The 27194-nt window shown below is 32.4% G+C and overlaps 5 protein-coding genes across 6 annotated transcripts; 3 read left to right on the top strand and 2 right to left on the bottom strand.

Annotated features, from left to right (window-relative positions):
* The first annotated feature begins 325 nt into the window (after nt 1-325).
* Nucleotides 326-3690, top strand: LOC100806202 (sulfite exporter TauE/SafE family protein 2). Its single transcript, XM_003530952.5, has 4 exons — nt 326-1217; nt 2027-2161; nt 2244-2390; nt 3039-3690. The coding sequence occupies exons 1-4, from the start codon at nt 387-389 to the stop codon at nt 3345-3347; spliced, it is 1422 nt and encodes a 473-aa protein (XP_003531000.1). The 5' UTR covers nt 326-386; the 3' UTR covers nt 3348-3690.
* Nucleotides 3691-4723: 1033 nt separating this feature from the next.
* LOC100818140 (kinesin-like protein KIN-14C) lies at nt 4724-11965 on the bottom strand. Its single transcript, XM_003532528.5, has 17 exons — nt 11716-11965; nt 11388-11630; nt 11017-11161; nt 10379-10488; nt 10168-10287; nt 9756-9959; nt 9109-9318; nt 8938-9012; nt 8632-8778; nt 8346-8481; nt 8126-8235; nt 7224-7385; nt 6934-7139; nt 6560-6641; nt 6364-6468; nt 6164-6268; nt 4724-5190 (listed from the first exon to the last, which is right to left on the bottom strand). Exons 1-17 carry the CDS (start codon nt 11740-11742, stop codon nt 5005-5007), a joined length of 2373 nt encoding a protein of 790 aa, XP_003532576.1. The 5' UTR covers nt 11743-11965; the 3' UTR covers nt 4724-5004.
* Nucleotides 11966-14804: 2839 nt separating this feature from the next.
* Nucleotides 14805-16444, bottom strand: LOC100817613 (uncharacterized). Its single transcript, XM_003532527.5, has 3 exons — nt 16329-16444; nt 16023-16228; nt 14805-15266 (listed from the first exon to the last, which is right to left on the bottom strand). Exons 1-3 carry the CDS (start codon nt 16425-16427, stop codon nt 15050-15052), a joined length of 522 nt encoding a protein of 173 aa, XP_003532575.1. The 5' UTR covers nt 16428-16444; the 3' UTR covers nt 14805-15049.
* Nucleotides 16445-20222: 3778 nt separating this feature from the next.
* Nucleotides 20223-22876, top strand: LOC100805668 (protein HEAT-STRESS-ASSOCIATED 32). Its single transcript, XM_003530951.5, has 5 exons — nt 20223-20575; nt 20869-21060; nt 21176-21386; nt 22138-22361; nt 22593-22876. The coding sequence occupies exons 1-5, from the start codon at nt 20453-20455 to the stop codon at nt 22701-22703; spliced, it is 861 nt and encodes a 286-aa protein (XP_003530999.1). The 5' UTR covers nt 20223-20452; the 3' UTR covers nt 22704-22876.
* Nucleotides 22877-24135: 1259 nt separating this feature from the next.
* Nucleotides 24136-26802, top strand: LOC100527515 (uncharacterized). Of its 2 annotated transcripts, none has more exon segments than NM_001250220.2 (2): nt 24136-24306; nt 26269-26797. In NM_001250220.2, a coding segment is annotated over 1 exon segment (297 nt). In that variant the 5' UTR covers nt 24136-24306; nt 26269-26308; the 3' UTR covers nt 26606-26797.
* The last annotated feature ends 392 nt before the right edge of the window (nt 26803-27194 follow it).

Below are 27194 nucleotides of genomic sequence, written 5' to 3'. Positions count from 1 at the left end.
TGCATTATCCCCTGTTTCCTTGTTGTTACCTGCTGCATTGCTATCACTAGCTCTTAACATTTTTCGAATAAAATGGAAAGAGGAAAAAAACAAGTAAATAAAAACAAGGTAATTCTCTAATAATCAATAGTAAAAATACATTTTAAAAAATTACAATATAAAAGAAGCCTACCCTTAACATGTCATTGTTATCCCTTAAGAATTTCAATTTTCTTTTGTTCAACTTTTTTTCTACCATTGTTTTCTTTGTGCATGTGACCCTATTTGTTTTTTGCTCATCAAAAAAGGCTTTGTTACCGGTCCCTCTTTATCCCTATATAAAGGCATTAGGCCATTCAGCTATTCACTCATACTCTTTACAAATTGCTAGAACCTCTCAGAAGCAAATGAGGATTCTTCTCAGCCTCACATGTTTGGTTCTCACCTTCATCTCCTTCAATCCTTGTAATGCAGAACAAGCACAAACTATTTCAAATTCCCTCAGCATTGACCATGTCCTCCAGAAAATATATGAATGGGGAAATGGTGCACAAGGGTTGCAAGAGGCACATATTCAAATTTCTGGCCCTATAGTGGTGGCAGGAGTGTTATGTTTCATAGCTTCTTCAATATCTAGTGCTGGTGGAATTGGTGGTGGTGGACTTTTCATACCAATATTAACCATTGTGGCTAGCCTAGACCTCAAAACAGCTTCAAGTTTGTCAGCTTTCATGGTCACAGGAGGGTCAATTGCAAATGTCATGTGCAACCTTCGTGCCACAAATCCTAAACTTGGTGGCAAGTCATTGATTGACTATGACATAGCACTTTTATCAGAACCTTGTATGCTGCTAGGAGTGAGTGTTGGAGTCATATGCAACCTTGTGTTCCCAGAATGGTTGATTACCATGCTATTTGCTGTTTTTCTAACTTGGTCTACCTCAAAGACCTGCAACAGTGGAGTGGTGTTTTGGAAGATTGAGTCAGAGGAGAGAAGGAAAAATGATGGATTTGAAGGGCTAGAAAAAGGACTATTGGAAGATGAGAGTTCTGAAGAAAGGGAAGAGGGAGTTCAGGTAGAGAAAGAAAAAGAAAAGGTGAAAAGTATTGAAGAACAGGTTATGGTTCCTGAAGAAAATATAAGGGTGAGGATTCCTTGGTTGAAATTAGTGGTCTTACTCTTGGTCTGGTTCTCTTTCTTCTCCCTCTATCTTCTTCGTGGAAACAAATATGGACAGGTTAGATTTTGTTCTTTCTTGTTTATGGCTATATAGTTTTTTTTTTATTTTTTATAGGCAAATGTTATAATTGTTAGTTTGTTAGTTTTTATTTAACAGAAGGGATCGAACCCGTGATCTTTCTCTCCTTTCCTTCTTTCTTAATCACCCAACTAACCTTATATCTCCTTTTATTGCTATATAGTGATGTTATAGATTTATTAAACCACATGCTTAGGTTAACATGTTCTAGATTGGCATGAACAACGAGTGCAGGAGAACAAGATTTGTGTCCCTGAGTTGACCAAATTCAATATTGAGGGGGTTTTATTTTCATTTAATTTTTATTTTTTGTTTTCAAAATGCAATATTGCTCAGAAAGCTGGTGAAGGGTGGTATAAGGTACAAAGAAAGGTTTACAATTGAGGGAGAGGGTAGACAAAGATGAAAACATAAGAAGAATATGAGAAAACATCTCCCAGTTGTTTTTATTTTATTTTTAAAAATAGTTATTTTGAAAATAAATTTTAGAACTTAATAGATTTTGGATGAAAATTTGTGTTTTTTTAGTATCAAAAAGTGAGAAGAGAATTAATGTGTTTTGTTTCCTCTATTGTTGTGATTTAAAGTCCCTTTCATTGTGGTGGAATGTAGTGGAACACAAGTAGCCGAAAATCTAGGGGCAGACCATTGTTTTCTTCTAGTTGCTAGATGTAATTGCTGTAAAGTTTCAGTCTTTCAGATGGTAATTATTTTTTCTGGTTTGTTTGTCTTATAATATATGTATGCATCTGATGAATGACCCTGTATTGCAATTGATGAAATTATAGAGTATCATTCCAATGGAGCCATGTGGTGTGGGATACTGGATTATTTCATCAGCTCAAGTCCCTCTTGCTTTATTTTTCACTGCTTGGATTGTATATAGAAAAGAAAGCCATCAAGACCAAAATCTCATGCAAGAGGTTCGTAAAACATCATACACTGAAAACTAGTTCTTGAATGTTGCTTAAGAATTAGAAACTCATTCAATCAAATTCAATGCAGGACTCATGCCTATCCTCAAATGGACCATCAAACAAGCTTATTTTTCCAATGATGGCACTGCTAGCAGGGATATTGGGTGGTGTCTTTGGAATTGGTGGTGGAATGCTGATAAGTCCACTTCTTCTACATGTTGGAATAGCTCCCGAGGTAAGTTCCATTATCATAATCGTTCAGTCTTGAATATAAGCACACACAAAAAAATCAAGATGATTTTAGAATATTAATTAACTTTATTTTCTAAAGAATAAAACTTAGATTCGGTATGTTGGGTGTTATTTTTGGTGTTCTTCAATCTGAATTGAATTTTCATCTCGATAATCTACCTAATCCTTTAATGTAAATCTTTATTTTTCATATTACCAAAATAAAACTCTAATTCTAATAGGAGAACAACACAAACAACATCTAAAGTATTGTATCTAAGTTTTTCCCTTTCCTAAACTGCCCTTTATGCTAATTGCTGGAAAACTTCAATTTTTGGGAACTTGTTTCATTTTGAAGGTTGTGCAGTTGATATCATGAGAATCAAAGGAGTTATTGGAAATAAAACCTGAATTAAATAAAGGATAGTTTAGGAATGATTTCATTAAATAAGATGAAATTAGTTGAGATTTGTTTACATTCTACACCAATATACATGATTTTTTTTTCTTAGACTAGAGAGGATGATCATAACTCGTAAGCTAATTAGGCATTAGTGGCTAGTGTGTAATCCATCAACTCGGTAATCATTATAGTGCTGCTGTGGCTGAAAAACTGGTATTGACTAAGCAATCAAATTATTTTGTTGTATAGGTCACAGCAGCAACATGTTCTTTCATGGTTTTCTTCTCATCCACCATGTCAGCCTTGCAATACCTATTGTTGGGCATGGATCACATAGAGACTGCCCTCATCTTGGCCCTAATATGTTTTGTTGCATCACTAATTGGGTTATTAGTGGTGCAGAAAGCAATTCAAAGCTATGGAAGACCATCTTTAATAGTATTTTCGGTTAGCATAGTGATGACTTTAAGTATTGTTCTAATGACTAGCTTCGGAGCCATTCGAACTTGGAAAGACTATACATCAGGGAGATACATGGGATTCAAACTACCCTGTTGAAAAACAATTTTGCTCAATCAGGTACAGTTTGCTAGAGTGGAAAAAAATGAAATGAGATGAAAGTTTTGAATTAAAATAGAGTGTAAAAGTGAGTCACACTTTATTTTATTATTTATTTCTTCTCTTTTTCTGTAAACAACGGAACCTTAGTATATGATTGCATTCTAGTATCTAGGGAAGCCTAGCATCTTTTGGCTGTTATGATATTCTCAGATTTATGTCGTGTGCAAGAACACGTAACAACTTCTAGAAAAAGAGGTAAATAAAAGATGACATCATTGTTGAAAGAAATTCTGTTGACATATTTTGTCAAAATAAGAAGAAATGTAATTCAAATCCCTTACACGTGTGGTTTTGGTTTCATCACGAGATTATTATGTCTACAAGGAAAAAATTCAGTTGAAAAGAGTCTCACTTTCGTGCCGAATCATCCCTGTAAAGAGTTAGAAGACCATAAAAATAAGAAAATCGAGCAAATTGAAGAGGTTATAATTGAACCAGCATCCAAATCCAAGTTGAAGAACTACGTTTTCAGTCTTCCAAGTTTCAATCCTCTACACTATACAGAATGTTATAGGAATTATCAAAAAGTAAAATTATATGTTGAACACGAAATTAAATGGTCCTTACGATCCTTGAAATTAAATGGTCCTAAAATTAGTGAGTCATAAATTTAGACTCAAATTACGAAGGTTCCTTTTATTTACCAATTATTTTATGTTGAACACGCGATGAACAACATAAATTATCTACACACATAACCTTGCATATGTATGAAATAACTTATAAGTTGTTGGCTCAAGGGATATTGAACTCAATTTCCTTAAACAAAATCTAAAATTCAAAATTTGTGGATGAAAAAATATAATTAGGAGGAAAAATTACACTAAAGATGACCGGTGAAATAATTATTCTTCCATGTCAAATTAAATAATTCCTCACAAATAGACTTATCACAGGTAAGATGTTGAGCTCCGTTTTACATGTCAAAATTTGGGCAAATCATTAACCACTCTGATCTGTCTTTACTGAAATTCCCGAAGATAGCCTTAAATGGATACATACGAGGTAAATTTTCTTTGTGCCTAGATCGAGTCCCCGGCCCCATCCCCAGTGTCCTGTTGGCTTTTTTGTAGTGTCCCTCTGTTGTCTTGTTCTTGGCTCTTTTTTGCTGCTGTCGTTTGTAAATGATGCCAAAAACAGAGTTTCAGCCCAAAATAGCGAGGGAAGAAAAGGACCAGAATTTGTTAACATTCTGGAAAGAGCTTTGTGAGTAAAGAATCCACTAAACGGTGAAGAGTTTTATTTGATTTAGAATCAACAGGTGCTGAAAGAAAAGGACCAGGCATTTTGTTAACATTATGGGAAGAGCTTTGTGAGCAAAGAATCCACCAAACGGTGGAGTTTCATTTCATTTAGAATCAACAAGCTGCTAAATAAATTGTGAATACAATCATGTCACATCTAAATGGTACAAATTACACAAGCCTTTACAACCAATTTACACAAGCTGGATTCTCTAAAATTTTACAGTCATACAATTATCACAGCAGCAAAAAGAATATATATTTCACTCTGCTGCTAAAGCAGGACAAATAAAATAATTAATGTTGGTCATGGATGAAGCGTATTGGCCAGGCAAAGAAAGAGCTCTCTTTTAACCATAGCTCAACCGGGACTCTGAGGAGCGTGTTGATGTCTGAGTCTGACGCCGTGGAATCCCAATTTCACAGGCATTGACTCTGGCTGCAAAGCGGAGAGAGCAGAGTGATTCGCCAGCTGAAGATTGATCAGGTGATACGTTGACAAACATCAACGTTTTGGAATCCCCACCAAGATATGGCTGCCATGCATACAATATAAGTTAAAGGAGCATTAGAAGAACAAGTAAAAACAAATAGTAAACTCAGATCTTCCGTGTTCAACAATATAATAGTGTAAGCATAGAAGAACCCATCAAGTTGAGTAGCATATGTACAGCAGCATTTTCCTTCACTTCATTCATTACCAGAAATTGAAATGATAGGACACTGCCATCGCAGATTACGTTAAAATGATTGGTTTTATCCTTGATTCCTGAGTGAAACCATCATCCTCTAAATTGTTATAAGTGTCATCCTTTACTCGACACTTAGAATCTTAAATTATGAATTTATGCTTTATTCTGTTGCTTTTTGTGCCTATAAAGAGGAGACAATCAAACCCTAGTAGGCAATGTATTCACCTTAGTTGTTTTCTTATACAAAGAGTTTTGTGTGAACATGATGATACTCACAAATATGCAGCAGGAGTCAAATGTTGAACACTACGGGAGATGATAGCCAAGTAGCCAACTACGGCCACAGTTACGATATTTAGGTAAATTATTATGCACTTCTTTAAGGAGAATTTGCCAAACACAATTCTACAAAAGCTCTAAAAAAATAAACAGTTTTTTTAATTAAAAAACATAAAAAAATGTTTTAAATAAGTTAACTTTACTCTTTAAAAAAAAACTTTAGAAGCTGCTTATTAATATTACCCCAAAAACAAAACCGAATCTTCTCATTCTATTTCTCTATTCTCAATCTTTATGATTCAAGAATACACTACCCAAAATTTTTTATAAAACTTGAACTTAAAAATTTAAAATCTTGCCCAACAATGACTGTTTCTGATTATTCAATTGATATAAACCCCGGATCAAGCATATTAATGCCACCATATCAAGACATGCCATTACATTTTTTAGTAGTGTAACATTTTTACTTTTTAATATGAATACAAGAACCACCTGCTCAATTCGACAATATTGAAAATTTTAACAGTAAACAAACCTGGAGAAAGTGTGTCAGCTTTGAATTCCTAAAAGGAACATGCTCCTCTTTCTTTGCCAAAGCAAATATGACATCGCTCAAAGACGAGAGACTTTTGTTGATAGCCTGAATGTGACAGCAAAGAAAATTACTGTTATTAAAAAAAAGTAGAATTGTTGACAGAGAGCTCAAATTCACAGAAATGCAAATCAAATAGATACCTGAGTTTCCTTTAACCGGTCCCCAGTTGCCCCACTCCTTGACAGTCTTTCACTTCCAGCCAGATCAATCAGGTTTAACACACCTTGCACTTGTTTTTCAGTTCTCTACAAAATAGAAAAAAGTGCATCAGGAAATAATGTCCGGAGGACAAAAGAACAGTAACAAAATATGCTAATGAATTACAAAAGCATGTACCTCATTTCTCCCACTTATACGCAATTTAAAGACAAAGTGGCTTCTGGATGACTGTTCATTCATCTGTGTTCTTCCCACTGACCTAAAAAAAATCAGTGCCACAATTTCTTATTTTCTTTGTTCATGAATATGATATGATCCAGTTATATATGGACTGTAGACCAATAATAAGTATTAAATTTCTAACTGAATTGAGTACACTAATATTATTCGTTATATCATAGACTGATTAGTTGAAAAGGAATAATAAGTCATCTGAAATTCATGTGGAAGAAAACATGCATTCTTGCACATGTTCATCCAGAAAGTTCATTCAAAGCATTAACTTCAAGCGAGAAATGATTTGCAGGATCCAAATTCTTAAGACCACATACCTGCTTTGTGCAGCCTGTTGTAGGAGGGAGGAAATCTCATCCACGCTACAAACTTCCAGTGTGGCGAGGTCAGATTCATGTTTAATAGTGTGCTGCTTGCTGGGAGTGGGAGCACTATTTTCCATTCGTGTATGATCATTCCCACTTGACCGATTTAATGATAACAAATCCCTGATGGTCTCATTATATATTTCATATAGTGATACCTGAAAACATTTAATTAAATTTTTCAGTTTCCATTTGTAGATGTGGTCACATGAAAATTGAAAATCAGGACGAAGTATACTAACATGCATTGTGTACTTCCACCCTTGGTCTTTTAGAGACTGGCTAATCTGGAATATCTGTTCTAAAGAACGTGGTATCAATCCTTTCAGATCTGGCGCATCAGGCTTACCCATCATAGTATAGGTTTTTCCTGAACCTGTCTGTCCATATGCAAAGATGCACACCTGCCATAACAAACCATTGCCCTCTGTGTCAAGACATGGTTTAAACCCAAATCAACAAAAACAAAAGCAAGAAAACATATGAAACAAAAAGATAAACCCCCCAGCAAGCCAAGCTTATAATGGTATAATCCATTCCATTTCTGTTCTGCATCTCAAGACTGAAACTATTTTCATGGTATAAAGTATAAACACAACTTTGAGTTGTCTTAAGCCACAAAAACATCCAAGATATTAAGCATGATGAAGTCAGAAGTAGTCGACAAAGCCACCTATTTGAACAAAATACTAGGCTAGAGTTCATAACAAATAACAAATTTAAAGAATATGAACTTCAAGCATTGATAGTTGAACTTCTAAAGATAAGGCTATACTCAATAAAAAAACCTAAAAAAGAGGACAGTGAATTCGTAACAACAACCAAAGTAATTATTAATTAATGATCACTTCCTATAATAAAGGGCAAAACAGACAATCATACACTACATACAACAACAATAAAAACATTAACCTTATCCCACATGCACTGCATACATTTAAATCAAAAACAAGTATTCCAAAACTAATAATCACATAATTTTGGTTTTACCAAAAGTGCACCCAAGAAATTCGGTAGGAACTCAAATTCAAGAATTATCAAATGGCAATATTATCTTGTTGCTAACCATTTTGATACCTATTTTCCTGTGTGTCGTGTTCTGCCAGACACATACTGAACCAAAAGGAGGCAAAGTAAAAATTACCTTGAAGCCATCAAGTGCACTTTGTACCAGCTGTGATATCTCTATGAAAACCTCCTGCTGAGAAGCCTCATGATTAAACACCTTGTCAAATGTGAAATTGTACTTCTGCCCTGCTAACCGTTAAAGGATGGGATTATGATACTTGAAAAAGCATGCATACTACATGAAACTCATAAGATACAATAGCAACGGAGAGGGACAAAGAAGTTTGTCTATATACCGCTTTGTACCAAATCAATGCCCCGATCAAGCACTTCTGTTGACGTAGGGAAAGAAACAGCCATGTCTGTTCCTGTACTGTCCTCTGGTAGGAGCGGCCGCACACGGCAGAACACACGAATATTTCCTTTTAGCTCCTGGAAATAGAAATTAATCGGATACCATTGAACTGTAATGCCTTACATCATAGTATAAGTGGAGATTTACGTTGTAACCACCAAACAAATATATATATATATATATGTGTGTGTGTGTGTGTGTGTGTGTGTATGTAAAGCAAGCAATACCAGGATAGTGTTGTGCAGTTTTTTCCTTAGCATCTCTCCTTCCATAACTTGAAATTCTATATCTGCCAATCGATCCTGTAGTTCACGGATAATTCTCTTCTGCTCTTCAAACATTGTTCTTGTTTCTAAAGAAGATAAGTCAGCATTCTAACAGAAAGAAAATAAAGTTTTGTGTCAGGTCTAGTTGTCAAAAAACTAAATCGCTGGAAGAAAAAATCACCGAATACCATTTTGTCATTTATTTCTAAAAATAATAATAATGGTAAGCCACTGCTCCATGTTAAGAATAAAAGCCAACTGCATTACCTTAAACTTTTCCTTTTCAGCAAACAACTGCTGCTGCAGTATATGTATTTGCTCTTTTTGAGATGAACAAGTCTCCTATAAAGAAACCCCACATTACATAAATCGGTGGATTTATGTAAGAAAAGAACAAAATTATAAAAGGTAGAAACAGAACAAAACAAAACAACAAACCTCAAGAGCATTTGTTTTAATCATCAACGTATCCAATTGTGTACATGTTTTCCCTGTATATTCTTTGTACTTTGCTATTTCTCCAGTTAAAGCATGTACTTGACCCAATTGGCAATCACGATCATCTCTAATTTGTTTTAACTCTTCACGAAGGCATTTGAGCTCATTTGCTAAAATTTCTTTCTGCTTTATAGCCTCGTCTTGTGAAACCTGAAAACAGAAAATAAAAGAGTAAAAAACAGAGGCAACAAACACACAAAAGAGAGACTATCAAGATACTCACAATAACAACAGGGAATTAATGCTAATAATAATAGTAATAGTAATATACAACAGTCTCTTCACAACAAGGTTAGTTATGACATTTTAAGAATTATAAACAACCTAAAATTAAAGTGCTTGCTTGAAGAAGAATGCCAGCACATTGGCATCAATAAACTGCTTGGTAAGCTACCAATATCCAGTTATTCACTTCCATTCCACACCCACTGTAGCAAAATAATTTTCAAAATGATCACATATTCCACTTGATTTTAAATATTTTTTAAAATTAACAGGAAAAATTCACGAAACAACATTCTCCATTGACAAAACATCATTAAACACTTCATAGCATGAGAAAAAATATATATATTGATACAACTTACTTTAAGAGACACCAATTGATCCTGCAATGCCTTATTGTGGCCTCTTACATTGCTAAGGCTCTCAACAATTGTTGCTTTCTCTGTTTCAAGTCGTTTATGGGCTTCATTAACAGTTTCAAGATCTGACTGAAGACGACTATTGTACTGCTGCAGGCTCATATTATACTCTTGTGATCGCTTGTACAAGTCCTCATTTGAAATGGCCTGCAAAACACAGCAGTTTCAAAGGGAAAAGATAATGAGGAAATCTGCAGGAATCAAACAACAGTAACAGAAAACATGAGCATCTTTTAAGTATAGTGCATAATTTACCCAAGAGGGCAACAGATAGTTTCATATAACCAGGTGGTAAAGTTCAATAGTTTGATATTTTACCAATAACTAACTTATACAGAATATAACATAGTATTACCTTCTTCACAGCAACTGATTTCTCATCCCGAACTTTCTCAAGCTCAGCTGATTTCTCATCCCGAACTTTCTCAGCTTCAGTTCTGGCTTCCTTTTCTTTACCATAAGAATTAATTGCTTCCTAGTTGTGAAGCCACAAGGAAATGAGGCCATCAGACAATAAAGTAAAATCTCTTGAGATATTCAATCACAAAGCTAGCAGGCAACCTTACCAATTTATCCGATTCTTCCTTTACAATTCTCTCTTCTAGAGAAGAAATTGTCTTCCTCAAATCAGATACAGTCTCTTCCAACTCCTCAATCTTACTCTTCATCTCAGTCCCTGAGTAAACACAAAAATATGTTGATAAAATAAAATAATTGTTCTATCGAATTCGACATGAATTTTTTGAACTGTCCACCAAAAACAATAGATACGATGTGGATATCTAGAGACAACAGAGTCGAACAAGATAGTTTAAAATAAAAACTATTGGGTCATTCAAATAGAGCAATTTCTTCTACAAAGCTCTTAACACAAAAACATTAACCTCAACAAGCTTTCTACATCACCAATCACCAAATAATTACAATCACTAGACTATTATTACACCGAGGAATGAAGTCAAAGAACATCCCTACTTATGAGTAAACTACTTCACCTAAACACCTACCTGCTAGCCACGCAGCATATAATACAACAATACACAAATAGCATCTCCTTCTCAAATCTCAACACAATAAATACAACACAAATCATAGCAAGCAAGCTTCTAAACACAGTTTTTTTAAGATATTTATATTTTCAATAGCATATTAACATATCCACCCAAGTTATTCTAAAAAATCTCAAAAGAGAGAGAAAACGCACCAGTATCAGTGCACTTCTTCTCAGCAGTCTCTAGCTCAGATTGAAGCTTTTCCTTTTCTTGCATATACCCTTCTTCAATTCTCTTAAACCACCGAACGCAGAGCTTAAGGCGCTTAATAAGATCCATCATCTGCTCAATCTTTTTCTGCAAAAGACAAACCAAAAACAAACAAACAATCACCTAAGAATGCCTAAAAAAGGGTGATATTTTTTTTATCAGCAAATGTTAATTTGTTAGAAAGTTAGTTTTGTTAGCCAGGGAATCGAACCCACAACTTCTCTTCTCTTTCTTTCACCCTTAAGCATCCAACCCACCTTCCTACGTGATATTTTTATTGACTGATTGATTAAATGAAGAACATCACAAATACCTTATTATCATAGGTGTTCCCCTTCTTCTTCTCATTGAGCAACGCCTCCACCTCGTCCTTCGTGAAATCAACGACGACAGCGGCGCCTTCGGCCGCATTGGCAGTGTCACTCGTTGCTGCGGTGTTGGTGACGACGGAAAACGGCGTTCTGACCCTACTACCGCCCTGCTGTCGGTCCATCTTGTCAGCTCCGAGGATCCTGCGACGCTTGTCGAGAGAAGCTTCTTCGGGGCCCACCTTTTTCTGAAACAGAAGAAAACGATGTCGTTGAGAGGGTAAAGCTCCTCCGTTTGGATAGCAAGAAAATGAATGAAAAATTAGCACTTACGCTGGTGCTGTGGTTGCGAGAAGCCATGATGTGCGTGGCTTCGGAATTTGAAGAATGGAATTGGACTGATTAGGTAGGTTAGGGTTGACAAGAGAGTGAGAGTGAGGTTCGTGGAGCGTGGAATTTTGAATTTGGATATGGCGGCCCCAAGGTACGCCCTCTCTGGTTATGGAAGTTCTGCCTCGTTTTTTCAAATTAACAATTTTGAAACCAACGGTCACATTCGATTGTGCATAAGGATAAGGAAATCTTCTTATTTTTAATTCTTAATTAACCCTTTTTTTACGTTAAATTAGTTTTATTTCTTTAAATTTATTTTTTAATTGAATTTGTTCCTCTAGTTTTTTTTGTTGGATCCGTTCCCTATTTTTTTTTTACTGAATAGGTTACTAAATAATGTTAAATCGGCACAAAATATATATTTTTTAGTACCATTAATTTAATTTAGACGGTAAAATCAAATTGAATCGGTTTTAAAATTAGGGGACCCAATTAAATCCAAAAAAATTTAGAGGATCAAATTGAACATAAATAATAAATTAGATAACCAAAAAATTAACCTAACTTTTTTTATCATATGATATTAATACGAAATTGTTATGCTAGAAGCAATAACTAAATATGCACACAAAATAAGTATTTTTTTTCTTTTTTTTAACACGATTTATTTCATATATAATAATCAAATTATTTGGTTAAAGGATACAAATCTTATAAATATGTTCAATTTTTTTTGCATGTTAAAGATTTTTTTTCTCTTGTAATCTTTATAAAAAAAATTTATTGTACCAATTCGTCCAAGTAGTATTTTAAAACAGTAAAACCAAGTGTCGAGTCCACAAGGACTTTGACTGTACTCAGAGTTGATATATGTTCAATTTTAAGTAATGGATTAATTAAATTTGATATTGGTCGAATAGAATACAAACATTCGGGAGGTGAGTTATGAGTTAAAGTAGAATTATGGAACGTGTTAGGACTCAACATGTCAGAACTACTCTTGATGCAACATTAAAATTTTTTCACTATTTAATGTTATTTTGATTATTACCTTCATCCAATAACTTATCCTAACCATGATTTCTCATTTGAAAGAGCCTAAAGTATCTAATTTCATTCATAATCCCTTAAGAGTTACATCTAATAATTTGCTTTAAGAATAAAGATGCATAAATAATATCATTCTACCCCAAAACATAGATTACTTAAATGTTCTTTTCAAGTTCTTAGGAGATAAACATTTTCTAATGCATAAATCCTATAACACTACATAAGCATGGGTGATCAAACCATAAACATGATATTAAGCACAAAAAAAGACAATAATATCCAAATAACATTAAATAGATAGTTAGAATAATTACATCAAGGGTGTTTGATTGTTGAGCTCCTACCAATGAGTGGTTTAGCCTCTCATGACAAAGAAAACAAGAAGTGTGGAAGAAAATGGAGGAAAGGGTCCCCAAGTGAGTGAGTTCTCCCTCTTCTCTTATGTCCGAGCTCCTTATTTTGGTCTCTCAAAGTACAGCCTTGGTTTCTCTCTCTTTTTCTTTTTTAAAACGTAACACAATGATGTTTTTTGACATTGACTGTGCGCTAAGCCTGCACATGCGCATAAAGCGCACATGCAAAGTTCAACTGGCATAAGTGACCATGCGTTAAGTCATCAGATGCGCGTTAAGCCACTAGATGCAGGCTAAACCACCATATGCAAGCTAAGCCGCCAGATGCAGGCTAAGTTGTCAAATGCGCGCTAAACCGCTAAAGATGCGCTAAGCTTGACTTCCAAGTTGGCTCCTCATGCTAAGCGATTGTTGGCACATTGAGCGTGCTCCTCTAGTTCTTCAACCCTCTTGCAAGCCTCTTGTGGTGTAACTCTATACAAAATACAACTAAAAATATTATAAATTAACTAACTTTAGCATCTATCGGATAAAAACTCAGCAGAAACTATATTCTTAATGTTTTAACACAAAATAAGTAATAAAAGAGAGAGAAAATTAGATAATTACCATGTGATATAAATATTCAAATTACGTGTGCATAACAATTATCATGTACCATGACTTAAAATATATTTAGACCTAAAATAAAATAACACTTAATTGATTTGTAATTTATTAAAATTAAAATAATAAAAATATATAACTTATCATTAATTGGTAAATTATTTACATTGCCAACAAATTTTAAGATGTATAATTTTATAATTTTCTTGCTCAATTACATTAAAATAATTTGTATTTTTATTTGTATATTTGGTCTTCTTAATTGTTTTTTAATCTACTATTAACTCTTTATCAAATTTCAATTTCAACGGCTCTTTTAAAAATAACAAAAAAGAAAGAATTTTGAATGATAAAAATAAATTTATATCACAATTTAAATTATTTATTATAAATTTAAAACATAACTTTTATATTAAATGGAATGTATATATTATAAATTTTAATTATAATATAATTTATGTATTCAAAATATTTATTATAAATTTTAATTAAATAAAAATAAACATTTATACTATGCAATATAAAAATTAATTTTTAAGTTAAAAAAAGAGGGAAATTTTAATTTTAGAAATATATTTTTTTCAAGAATTAAAATTTCAAAACCTGTTTTTTTATCCCCTTTCCTTTCTTTTCTTTCAACAAGACGCAGGACGAATATGGTATCCATTTCTTGCCGGAAAATAACTATTCCGTGGACCACGTCATGTCACCTTTTCTGGGTGTGGGCACAAGTAGCTTGACTCGGTTCTAATTACTAAGTTACTGCTAGAGTGCAAAACAAAAGGGTATCATAAAATTTTAAGGTTAAATATCACTTTTAATTCTGTATATTTTAGTCAATTTTAAAATAAAAGACAAAACATCCAAAAGAAAATATTAGAACATAAAAAAAATCAAAGTAACAGTTAGTCAAATTTTAAATATTTAGTAATGGCTAATGCCAAAGACCCTAAAGTTATGTTAGAGACTTAGAGTTTACTAGTTTAGAATACTGAGTAAATAAATAAATAATGTGTCGATGGTTAAAAGTAATTATATTATAATTTGAATGGTTCAATTTAAATTCAAAATGAATTTATATATTCAATAATATTTATTTATTATAAATTTCAATTATAATATAATATATATTAAAAATATTTATCTAAATAAATATTAATCATGTGCATCTAGATATCCAAAGGTTATGTAATTTGTGAAAAGTGAATGAGAATGAGAGGAAAAGAAAAAGAAAGGTAAATAATTGTACATTTCTTATCTAATGGCAGTTGAAATCCTTGGTCTTAGAATTAATCTTTGAGTCATGGTAACAAAGTGAATGATGATTAAGTGTGGCCTACAATGGAGTTTCCTTGCCTCTTTTCTTCCCTTCTTGTGGCAGTTACAGAAACATAATAACCAATGGTGAACAACCCGTGTATGAAGCATAGAATCCCTCCAATGGATAGAAACCGACGATTTGATATCCCACACGATTCCCTTGATCTTGAGTTGGCTAAGGAGCCAAAAATCAGCAAGGAGAAAGCAATCCCTAATAATATCCTGCAATGAACACCAATTCAACGACATAACACATCAAATTTTATTCTCTTTATGCGATGATTTGTTCAACATGAGGCCAAATTGATAGAATTAATCAACGAGTATTGACATGGATTAATGTGAAAATCGAAGAGGATAAGGCCTCGGGTAATATACAAATAATTGTTTTTAAGCATATTATAGGTTACAAGTATTCACCAATTTTATAAAATAATTAATCTCAATCGAAAACATGATTTGTTATTATGGATTTTTTTTAATCATTTTTTTTCATCCATAATATTAGAATATGGTACTTTGCTTGATTTTGAAATTTTACCTCTTGATAACCGGTTAAGTGGTGTTAATCATAATTAGAAAATAAGAATAATTCTTAAATGGACAGGTACCTAACAACACAGCACATCACATCTTGGTACATCCGCACATCCAATAAATTTTTTTCATATCATTAAATTTTATGATGTATAAATTTTTAATTGGATGTATTAGGTACATGGTTATCTAAGAGTTACTTATAATATAATACTAAAAGTACAGAAGGAATTATATCTAACTTTTATTCTTTACTGGGTAAGTGGAGTTTTGAGTACCACCGGTGAATATATCTGAATATCTATGAGAATGGGTAACCTAACCAAAATAATGACACATTAAAATATCGGAGGTGAGTGCAACCTGTGGTACCATATGACATGACATGTGTATATTTGAAGCACCAATCAGCTGAAATAACACATGTTGAAAAGCACTTACCAAGATAAAATGAGAAAAGCCACTGCTAATCGCCCATTAGCTGTGGCTCCTTGGCATTCTTCTTTGGATTGCATGCAAATGCACCGACCAAGCAAGTGAGCAATTGCATGAGCAAAGACCAAGCAAATGGAAGCAGCAAGTCCTAGCTTGAAAGCTTCATAGCTTGGATCCCTACACTCAAGTACCCACACTTTCAAGTCCTTAACCTGTTCTCATCCCAAAACATGAAAAGAAGACTCATTAATTAATGTTCTCATGACCAAGATTGAGGTATATACATATTTTTGGTCTTATTAGAGTGAGTACCTTGTTTTGAGCCATTTCTGCTTGAATTCCAAGTATGCCAGCTACAATGTCCAAGACCAAGACAAAAATGCAGACAAGGAACCCATAGTTTTTGGCCATTATCACAAAATTCAAAGGCAACAACACAGTAAGGCCAAGCTGTTAAATTAGATAACTTGTTCATAACTCCTTTACTTTAATAGTGGAGCTAACGGAGGAATAAGAATAAAAGGTTCAGCCAGGTATAATTTGCTGCATATTATTATCATACATGAGAAAAATTTGCTGTGATCTATGGCTAAAAGCTGTTTTTCCTCTTCACAGTTTACTTTATTCTTCGTTTTTCTTTCCCTTTCTAATATTCCTTCCATCAGGGGCACGGAAAGCAGAGTTTCACCACCAAGGAAAGGCCACAACCATGGCTTTGGATTATGGTTGTGTTAAAGGGAACCAATATATTGCTCAAGAGCCTCCCTACTTTTAATTTCATTATTATTTCTGCTATTGGGTCATAGGAATTGTAGCCAAAATGCAACCGAATTACTGCCCCAAATTTTTAGTGATTTGATATAAATCATTCTTTACCTCACATTTCTTAACAAACTAAAGATTAAGAAAGAATACTCACTATTGTTTAGCTTTGAGTGATCTTTTCAAGACTTTAACTGTATTTATCATAAAGATATATAATTGACTTAAGGATTAAAAAAATGAGATTTAAGGATGAAAGAAGGAGAGAAAAGAAATTGCAAGTTTGAATTGACATTTTTTAATTAACATATTAACATTTATGGATAATTTTTTTTTATATCATAATTGCTTTAGCACTGATTGCATTTACCCACAATTTGGGCAAGCAAAATGTTAACACTACGAAACAAATTTCCTGATGAAACAGAGAAATTGTTCGAACTTTTTATTTATTTATTTATATCAGACTTGTTCAACCCTTTTTAAATTTTTAAATTAAGATTTATTTTAAAAGTATTTGTCCGCGTTTTTAATTTGTACATTTCGTGTTCCTTTCGCAACGAATATCACTGCTCTTCGGCAATTACTGTTCAACCGCATCTTAGTTAGCAATCTAAATTCATAAGATAGTTGCTTTTAACACATAGTATTTTTATTGGGACATCTATTAATACAGGTGAAAGGATTAGAATATCTTTCATCATTTTTTATAAATACGGATTGATGATCCATATGACTCATTAACAATCTAAAATTATAAGGTAGTTGCTTTGGATACTTAGTTTTTTTGTTGGAACACCTATCAACACAGGTGAAAGGGTTAAAATCTCATTTTTTAAATACGAATATGACTCATACAGATTGACAATCCGTATGAGTTTTTTTTTTTAACTTTTTTTTAAAAAAATAATAATAATTAAAAAAAACTCATACGGATTGTTGATCCGACAATCCTTATAACTCATACGGATCATCAATTCGTATGATTGTTTTTAAACTCATACGGATCAATAATTCCTATGAGTTTTTTTTTAAAAAAAATTTAAAATTTGAAATCCATATTTATGAAATTGTTAAAACTATTACAAAAAAATTACACTACAAAACAAATTAAAAAAATATATTTGCAATTTTATTTTTTTTAAAAAGTCCTATGGATCAACAATTTGTAAGAAACATACGGATTAACAATCCGTAAGGCCATACGGATCAGCAATTCGTACAAACCATACGAATTGACAATCCGTATGTTTTTTTTTTAAAAATTATGCACCTTTTTTTCTCCGACGATGAAAAAACCACCACCAAACTTCATTTCATAAATAACACATGTACAGAGTCAGAGACAACAAACAAACGCTCGAAATAGGAGACTAATGAAAACTAATTACACTAAGGAAGTGAGATTTTATTAAAAAAAAAATACTGCAAAAATAAAAAAACAAAACCTGTTATCTATAATCAAAAATACCTATAAAATATTTTATGTATTTTGAAAATCTGTTGGATGTCCCAACGTTGGGCACCCAACAAAATCATAATCATAAAATATTGCCCGAGGGCCTAAAGTCTTAATGTTTTCGATCCTACTCTTTTGAGTTATCAAGAAATCAAAAATTTCTACAAGGATCAAAGATCCATTCACCCAAAAAAAAGGGATCTCCTCCATCTTTCATTATTTTAATTTAAAGTTATAAATGATAAATGATTAAATTTGCAATTACACAAGTGTTCAGAAGTATTTGTCAAAAATAGGGGCTCCCTGCCTCACTCCACTTCAGAAAAAAAAAATGTTAAAAAAAAAGTGTTCAGAAGTAAATTGCACATAATTGATGCCTCTGTGTATATTATTTGCTATTATTAACGAAATGACCCAACTCTATTGACTTTTTTTTTTTTTTTACATTATTACTATTATTTTAGCTTGTGTGATGCAAAAATAAATGTTTATTTTTATAACTAAAATTTATAATTTATAATAAATAAATATTTTTAAATATAAATTATATTTTAGATTTATGATAAATATTTTATGTTGCAATATAATTTTAATTTTGGCAATTTATTATTTTTAATTTTGATTTAATTGTTATTATCATGTTACTGCGTACGTAACCAAGTGATAAAGAGAGGATTTATTTATCATGAGGTTATTTAAGATTGTTTTTCCTAACAATTTTTTTTTATCATAAGTTGGTATGATGTGAAAATTTCTAATTAATAGCATGTATTGTTTCAATAAAAGTTTTAAAATTAAATTAAATCAGACCGAATAAGAACTACTTTAGTAACCAAATTATTAATTCTTAAAATCATATTATTATCTTTAATTTTTTTTTTATAAGAAACAAGTTATAATTTTAAAAAAAATTAGATCAGTTCTGATGGAAATGAAACTACTTTAGTGACCAAATTATTAACCATAAAAAATCATATTACTATATCTAGTCATTTTTATATTAAAAAGAACAAGTTGTAGTAATATGATTTTTTTTAGAATTAGTGAAAACTAGTTAAACCTTCTTAAAATAATAATTATTTTTAAACATATAAATTATATTTTAGATTTATGATAAATATTTTATGTTGCAATGTAATTTTAATTTTGATGATTTATTATTTTTAATCTTGATTTAATTATTATTATCATGTTACTGCGTACGTAACCAGGTGATAAAGAGAGGACTTATTTATCATGAGGTTATTTAAAGTTGTTTTTCCTAACAATTTTTTTTTATCATAAGTTGTTATGATGTGAAAATTTCTAATTAATAGCATGTATTATTTCAATAAAAGTTTTAAAATTAAATTAAATCAGTCCAAATCGAATAAGAACTACCAAATTATGAATCCTTAAAATCATATTATCATCTTTGATTTTTTTTTTAAAAATAATTAGATCGGTCCTGATCGAAATGGAACTACTGACCAAATTATTAACCATAAAAAGCCATATTACTATATCTAGGCATTTTTATATTAAAAAGAACAAGTTTAGTAATATGATTTTTTTAAGAATCAGTGAAAACTAGTTAAACCTTCTTAAAATTGATAAAATAAATACAGTGCAGAAAATCAATTTAAATCAATATTTTTTTAAAAATCTATTCTTTAAGTTCAATTTAAAATATTTTAAAGATGAAAACACATATTTAATAAGAGTAATTACAAATTTATATAAATTATTTTATCAATTATTATGAAAAAAATTATAAAACATATAATTTAGTCTTTAACTAGTTTACAATTTTATACATTTTCATTTCTTAGATAATTTTCATTATTTATATTTATAGATGTAAACTTTGTATTAATATGTATTTCTATAGTGTTAATTAGTATATGTATTTTTTATTGCAATTATTTTATGTATTTAGGCGGTAAAAAATAAATATTATATGTATTTATTAAGGATAACATAGTAGATTTTATAAATTTATTTTTGGAACACTAACTAAAAAAAGTAAACAAGTGTTGCAATGTGGTGAATGCAACACTTGGATGGAATACCGAACTACTACAGCAAGCATTTCCAGCGTTTTCTAGAAACAACTTCATTCTTCTCTTTCTCTCTATCTATTCATTCACGTTTGGGAGATAGAAAAGGTAAGGGAAAATCCAAAGAAAGAAAGGAAACGGAATAATTCGATACCCCTCTCGTCTCGTAACTAACCATGGCAGCGTTCCGATGGAAGAGCTTCGAGGAGAATGAGGATCGCCCAGCCAAGCCTCGTCATTTTGGCGTCACCGAGATTCAAAGCCCCCACTGCACTCTCTTCTCCCACAACCTTCTTCAGGTTTTCTCTTCATCACTCTGTTTTGATTGAGCTTAACAGTTAAGTGATTATCATGGTGGATCATCTTTACAACATGATCCTTAATCTTAATTAATTGCTGGATAATTGAGAAATTATTATATAGTCTGCATCACACATTTTACACTTTTTTTTTTATTGGTAAGAATCAAAGAAAGAGATATAGAAAGTTTACAACAACTTGCGCACCTGCTTGATTAACTGAGCCAGACTCCTTTAGTAGTCTGGATCACACATGTGATACTTAACAAATTAGTTTGGAATGTTTTGTGAAGGATATTTTTGAATCTATGGGAGACTATGTAGATGGGTTAAAGTTTTCTGGAGGTTCTCACAGCATGATGCCAAAGGCTACTATCAAGCAAATCATTGACATGGCCCATCAGCATGACGTGTATGTTAGCACGGGTGATTGGGCTGAGCACATGATTAGCAAAAGTCCATCAGGTTTCAAGGAATATGTAGAGGTCTCTCTCTGCCCACCTGATTCAATATTAATGTTAGTACTACTATAATACTATTATTTTGTGATGAATTTTGGTTTCTGATTTGGTTGCGTGGTTTTTTGTCCTGTTGTCATAGGAATGCAAGCAGTTGGGGTTTGACACAATTGAGCTCAATGTGGGATCGCTTGAGATTCCTGAAGAAACCTTTTTGAGATTTGTCCGCTTGGTCAAAAGTGGTGGTCTCAAAGCTAAGCCTCATTTTCAAGTGAAGTTTAATGAGTCTGATATTCCCAAAGGTGGTGACAGGGCTTATGGGGCTTATATTCCCCCTGTACCTAGATCATTTGGTAAGGATATTTTATATTTATCTCTCGCATATTTAGGCATTGTTGCAGATGCTATATTCTGGAATCTGCATTGTACTAGAAAAAAAGAAGTAATAAAAAGTATATATAACAAGTGAGGTGACATAATCTTAATAAATGTCTTTTGTTTCAGACAATACTACTTGCTCATGTAATTTTCGTGAATGCAGTAAGATGATTCACTACACTGTTATTGATAAGCCTGATATGATATATAATTGTTTAAAAATGTACTGCTATTTAGATTTTGGTTTTTTCCTTTTTTTAATGAGAATGACAATGCAATGTTTTCAATTGAAGCTTGGTTCGCAATGAAATGGCATGCAATGACATCCAATTTGGATAAATTGATCAATCAGATGGATGAATGTAGAAGAGATGTTTATTATGGATTCCTTCACCTTTATTACTTCATATAAATCTGCTGAGAATGTATGCAGAATCAAATGGCTAGAGGGGGAGGATAGGGGTTCAGTACACCTATCCTATGAGGTATCTATATATATGAAGACACTGATGTTGGACATATTACAAATTTTTAGATGCTACTATTTTCTGTTTTGAATGGTGCTTACTGCTTATGAAATTCTCAGGCACTAATCACTAGTACATATAGACATAGTATATCTAATCCTTTGGAGTGAAGGTTGATTGCCATTCACCAATGAAAAATGTAGAATCAACACAAATACAATATATTGGTTTACCATTCCTTTTTAATTTTTCCCCGCAGAATTGGTAGAAGATGTGAATCTCTTGATCAGAAGGGCTGAGAGATGTCTGGAAGCAGGTGCAGACATGATAATGATTGATGCTGATGATGTCAGCAAACATGCTGATAACATGCGTGCAGACATCATTGCCAAAATCATAGGGCGCCTTGGTATTGAGAAGACTATGTTTGAAGCATCAAATCAGAGAATATCGGAGTGGTTCATCAAACAATATGGTCCAAAGGTAAATGCTCTACTAAATAATTTGATTCTTGTCATAGTTTTCCTTTTTACCAAGAATAAGAAACTTTTTTTTATTAGCAAATGTTAGTTTATTAGTTTTGTTAGAAATATCATTTGGGGGGATTTTAACTCCCCATCTCTCCCTTCTCCCTTCACTCTTTCCCAACCACTTCCCCAAGAATAAGAAACCTATGTTACAGCTTTGTTGACATTATTGTTTGGTTATGTTCAGGTGAACCTCTTTATTGATCATTCGAACGTGGTGGATGTGGAGTGCCTCAGGGGGCGCAACTTGGGTAGAAATCTTGCTTCTTTCCTTGGTGCTTCAGATTTCCTGTTCTGAAGTGAGGGAATTTTCGTATAGCACCAAGTGGGGTTGATTTGTTTGTGCATAATGCAAAGACTTGAGGTTTGCCATGTGTGTTACAGTTAGTGTGTTACATATTTCCTTTAGTGATTGAAGATTGGAAAATTTTAAATGGAGAGACTGAAATAAATGAAACATATTTCATGAAATTTATTTCCCTTCTTGAATTTGTGTTTTCTTATTTGCGCTTCATGTAATAATTAATCTAATATTGTACTTCTCATAAAATGATAAAATAATTTCGGTGTTATTTGTATTTTTTTAACGCAAAAATTTTGAGCGTGACAGAGCTGGTGGATGTGTTTGGACCGTAATTTGTAAATTGTTTTTTCGTCAATTGAAAAACATATTTTTGTTAACCTTTACTCAAATAATAATATAAAATTTAAAAATGTTTTTTTTTAACGAAAAAACTATGTTCAAATACAGCACAATTGTGATTTTTTCTTCTAATATATTATCTGTATATAAAATTTAGTTTATACTTTTTCTTTGGGGATTACAAAAAGTGGTAGAACATATAAATACTCTAAATATATGTTGAAACTGACAACAATTTTTACTTTATACTTTTGATGCTACAACAGTTTGGGTTAAACCAATTAGATACGGTTGAATGTATACTGCTAACATTTATGATTTTCTTTAATAAAATTACAGAGTTTTAGTATTAAGAGAAATTTTCAGTTAAACATGGAGTACTAGGTCAATAAATTATTATTAACTTCTACTAACCAGTGTATTTACAACTACTAACCAAGATATTGTATTTGTAGCAATCGGAAACCAAGATGTATTTGTGTTGATTTTAACTCGTGGTTTAAGAATATTGATTAAAGAATTCAAAGTATAAATATTTTTTATTAAGAGATGAAAAATTATATCATCTATCTTGATTTTTTTTTTATGATTTACACACTAAATATCTAATTTTTAAGTTCTTTAATTAATGCTACACTGATTAGCCAGATCCATTAAATATTAAGTAATAACATCCTTTAATTTATTGTCGAGATGCGCTAACTTAAATGCTTTAAATTACGTTGATCCAATTTCATTAGGTAGATCTAGTTTGGACGGGACCACAACCACGAAAATCTTCAAACATATCAATGACTCGCTCATTAGAAAGAATAAAAGCAGCTTTTGAATTGATGGTGATTTGTGTGAAAAAACTTCTTTAACATAAATTTCTGTAAAATTATATTTATTAACAATTTAGTTTAAAATATACTGTGAGTTGTGGAAGCTTAGAACTACAAAAATTTAAAATGCATAATAACTATATAAATACCTATATTGGTTGATTTAAAATTAGAAGTTGCTTAATTAATTTTTTATTTTATTTTTCCCTATTTTGTACTACCAGTTTGTTTATTTAGCCAAAAAGTCGTTTATCGTTATGGTTACGGATGGTTCCTCTTCTTCCTCTCACATGGCATGACACCAGTAATAATAACACATTCCACTTTCCCATCTCTGGTTTTTACATTACAATACAACCTTAACGCTCTTGTTCACGAAACACGCGCTTTTTCACAACCTTCGAAGTCTTTTTCGCAACCTTCGAAGTCAAAAGGTAACGCTTTTTTCTTCACTCCAATAAACTTCTCATCCTTCATTCTTAGCTTTTATGTGCAGATTTTTCCGCCCGCTGTGTCTTATTATTAAGCCTTTCTATCTTGTTGTTTATGCATTACCAACGGGGAAAAAACACTTTTTTCCCCTACGGGTATTGGATCATTTGAATAATTGATTTTACCCAAACAAATTATTTTGGTTTAGGTGCTCTGTTCTACCAGGTAAAGCTTAATTTTCAATATGGTCTTCACCATTTTAATTTTCTGAGCATGTTGTGTGCATTTTGCATAATTGGGTGTTGTCTTGTTTGATTGGGGTATGTGTTACTTTAGATTGGATCAATGGGGTTAATGTGATTAGGAATTATCAACAAGGTAATTCTGGGAGTGGGTGAGGTTGTGTTGAATCTACTATGCTGAGGAATGTTACCAGGATGAGGCATTTTGTTTCATGTTTTTTTTCCCTTGTTTTGTGTATCTTGATTTTGTTGAATGTTAATTTGATTTTTTAACATGTTATTGCAATTGTGGCTGTTGCACCAGGTTTAGGATAAAAAATATTGTTGAAATACCAGGAAAATAATGTTGGGATTTGTCGAAGATGGTTAAATGTGGATTCAAGCATCTTGATGTTCATTTTTGGCATTGCTATACTACCAATAGCAATGGTTAAATGTGTCTACTAGCTGTATTTTAATGAACTCAGGAGTGCCAAAAGTTCGTGTCTTGTGAATAGAGGAGTGTCAGGAACACACTTTTAGCACACTCTTTCAAACACACTCTCCCTAATTGGTTAAAATTTATTGAAAACTAAATCAGGAGAGAGACTCATTAAATATGATGTTAGACCCACCAATTTTTATCATTTTCAATAAATTTCAGCCAACAAGAGAGTGTGTTTGAAGGAGTGTGTTTCTAGCATTTCTCCTTGTGGATATGCTATACCACCAATATTTTGAATGTTTTTGTAATAAAAAATATTGGTTTTCTATTGATTTATACAAAATGAACCGCTTGTGATGTTCTCGTATCTCCTCTTGTATATGAGGAAGAAAAGTTATTCTCACTTCTAAGTTTCTCATTGGTCATTACATTTGATTAAAAACTTGTGTTCTTGATGTCTTTAGGGGTTGCATTGGTTTAATGCTGAGTTTTCTCTTTTAGTTGTGTTTTGATTCTCTACCAGCCTCTGTAGTGTAGTGGAATTCTGAATGCTTTTTTTTGTAGAGAGTCTGTTTGCTAATTAATATTTTGCCAAGGATATTTATTTAATCTATGATAATTTATGCCTTCCCATCAGATTTTTTCTAGGTCCTACATGGGATTGAGTAGACTGCTTTCACCATCATGTTTTGGAGTTTTGATTAAGGATTGAATATAAATTCGCCAGAGAAACATTTAGGTTTTGCAATTTTGCCACTTGCTTTCTGTGTCTGATGAAATGAGTGTCAACTTATGGCTTTATTTACTTCTGAGCTGTTTCCATCTTGATGATGAATTAGCATTTAGTTATTCCTTATTGAAATTGAGGAGTAAGATGAGAAAAAAACTGCCTTTTGTTTGAGGGAAGACTTTTCACTACATTCTGAATTTCCTCTTAGGTTCTGCATTTAATGTGACTCTGATTTTTATCTAGACATATAGGGAGAATATTAGGTAAGAGCGTGAATGGAATGATCTTAAATCTAAATCATACATCTCCATGGATGGTTATCTGGTAGTAGCTCCTTGATGCGTCTGATTTTTATGCTTTTCACTTGATGCGTCCCTTATATATATTAATATTTGCAAAATATCTGCTACTTCTAGCCCCCCACGATATAAACTTTATATTCTAATCTCATGGCTGGTGATTCATGTAACAGATCTCACCTAATAGGATAAGGCTATTATTGTTGTTGTTGCTGCTATTGTGCATTGAATTTCGTCAAACTCTTGCTAATGTTAGATATGTTGTACAGATTCAGGCATTCTAGTCCCGAGTAAGTCATTGTAGAAGCCATGGTTCTCGACTCCATTTTGTCGTCTTCTCCTTGTCTGAAGTCACCATCTTTCAGTAGGCAGTTTGCAAGGCATGAACTGGGAAGTTGGTCAACACTCGTCAAGAGACACTGCTTCCTCTTATCTGCTCTTGCTCTACTAACTGTCCTCTGTACCATTTATCTATATTTTGCAGTTACATTCGCAGCCAATGACTCCTGCTCTGGGTTGAGTGGATCTCTGAGAGATTCCTGTCATATGGAGCATGTTATGGATTCTGAAGCCAAGAGTAAACTGAAAGGTCTGAGACATTTATGATTTCCAATTCAAGTTGTGCCGGAGAGTTTTTTTATCTTTTCCTTTAGTATAATATGTACTATTTATCCATACTGTTTATCTTAGTATTTGTGAGCCAAAATGTACAATGTATGTAGAAAGCAATTTCTTGAATGCTCATTTGGGGGCTGCTTTCTGGGGTCTAATATAAGATCAGTGAGCATCCTGTTGATGGTTAATTCAAAACTTCAGATTTCTCATTTGTGAAATACGTTTGGTTCATTTTTAAATATGGACCTTTTCATGAAGGATCATTTTCGTTGTTGCAAACCAGAGGACATTGGTTAACTTGCACAATGAGTTGGGAGAATGATGCTCACGTATAACTTAGTGCCGGTTAGGTAATATAAAAACCATTTCCCAATAATTCTGTGATTTAAATTATTTTAAATATGAAAATTAGCTTATGCATCATGTGTGTGAATTATTACAAGAAAAAAGAATTTACTGTAGATTAGTGAGACTTAATCACAAAGGCAAGCTGCTCGAGCTTCACGAACATGGACGCATCTGATATACTACATTCTGTCATGTACAGAGAAAGTTTGCCATCAACTCCCTAGAGACTTTG

This window comes from Glycine max, chromosome 8, assembly GCF_000004515.6.
Source record: "Glycine max cultivar Williams 82 chromosome 8, Glycine_max_v4.0, whole genome shotgun sequence".
NCBI classification, from domain to species: Eukaryota; Viridiplantae; Streptophyta; class Magnoliopsida; order Fabales; family Fabaceae; genus Glycine; species Glycine max.
This window is presented reverse-complemented; position numbering and strand designations above follow the sequence as displayed.

Bases quoted from the DNA above. Each gene is read 5' to 3' on its own strand.
- LOC100806202 (XM_003530952.5), top strand. From the start codon at position 387: ATGAGGATTCTTCTCAGCCTCACATGTTTGGTTCTCACCTTCATCTCC. The intron at 2,162-2,243 runs GTTCGTAAAACA...AATTCAATGCAG, and splicing joins ACCAAAATCTCATGCAAGAG to GACTCATGCCTATCCTCAAA. The intron at 2,391-3,038 runs GTAAGTTCCATT...TTTGTTGTATAG, and splicing joins ATGTTGGAATAGCTCCCGAG to GTCACAGCAGCAACATGTTC.
- LOC100818140 (XM_003532528.5), bottom strand. From the start codon at position 11,742: ATGGCTTCTCGCAACCACAGCACCAGC. The intron at 10,288-10,378 runs GTAAGGTTGCCT...CTTCACAACTAG, and splicing joins AGGAAGAATCGGATAAATTG to GAAGCAATTAATTCTTATGG. The intron at 6,269-6,363 runs GTATCTATTTGA...TGTCACATTCAG, and splicing joins ACCGGTTAAAGGAAACTCAG to GCTATCAACAAAAGTCTCTC.
- LOC100817613 (XM_003532527.5), bottom strand. From the start codon at position 16,427: ATGGCCAAAAACTATGGGTTCCTTGTCTGCATTTTTGTCTTGGTCTTG. The intron at 16,229-16,328 runs GTACTCACTCTA...GGATGAGAACAG, and splicing joins CAGAAATGGCTCAAAACAAG to GTTAAGGACTTGAAAGTGTG. The intron at 15,267-16,022 runs GTAAGTGCTTTT...TGTTCATTGCAG, and splicing joins GCTTTTCTCATTTTATCTTG to GATATTATTAGGGATTGCTT.
- LOC100805668 (XM_003530951.5), top strand. From the start codon at position 20,453: ATGGCAGCGTTCCGATGGAAGAGCTTCGAGGAGAATGAGGATCGCCCA. The intron at 21,061-21,175 runs GTCTCTCTCTGC...CTGTTGTCATAG, and splicing joins GTTTCAAGGAATATGTAGAG to GAATGCAAGCAGTTGGGGTT. The intron at 22,362-22,592 runs GTAAATGCTCTA...GGTTATGTTCAG, and splicing joins TCAAACAATATGGTCCAAAG to GTGAACCTCTTTATTGATCA.
- LOC100527515 (XM_026129373.2), top strand. From the start codon at position 26,309: ATGGTTCTCGACTCCATTTTGTCGTCTTCTCCTTGTCTGAAGTCACCA.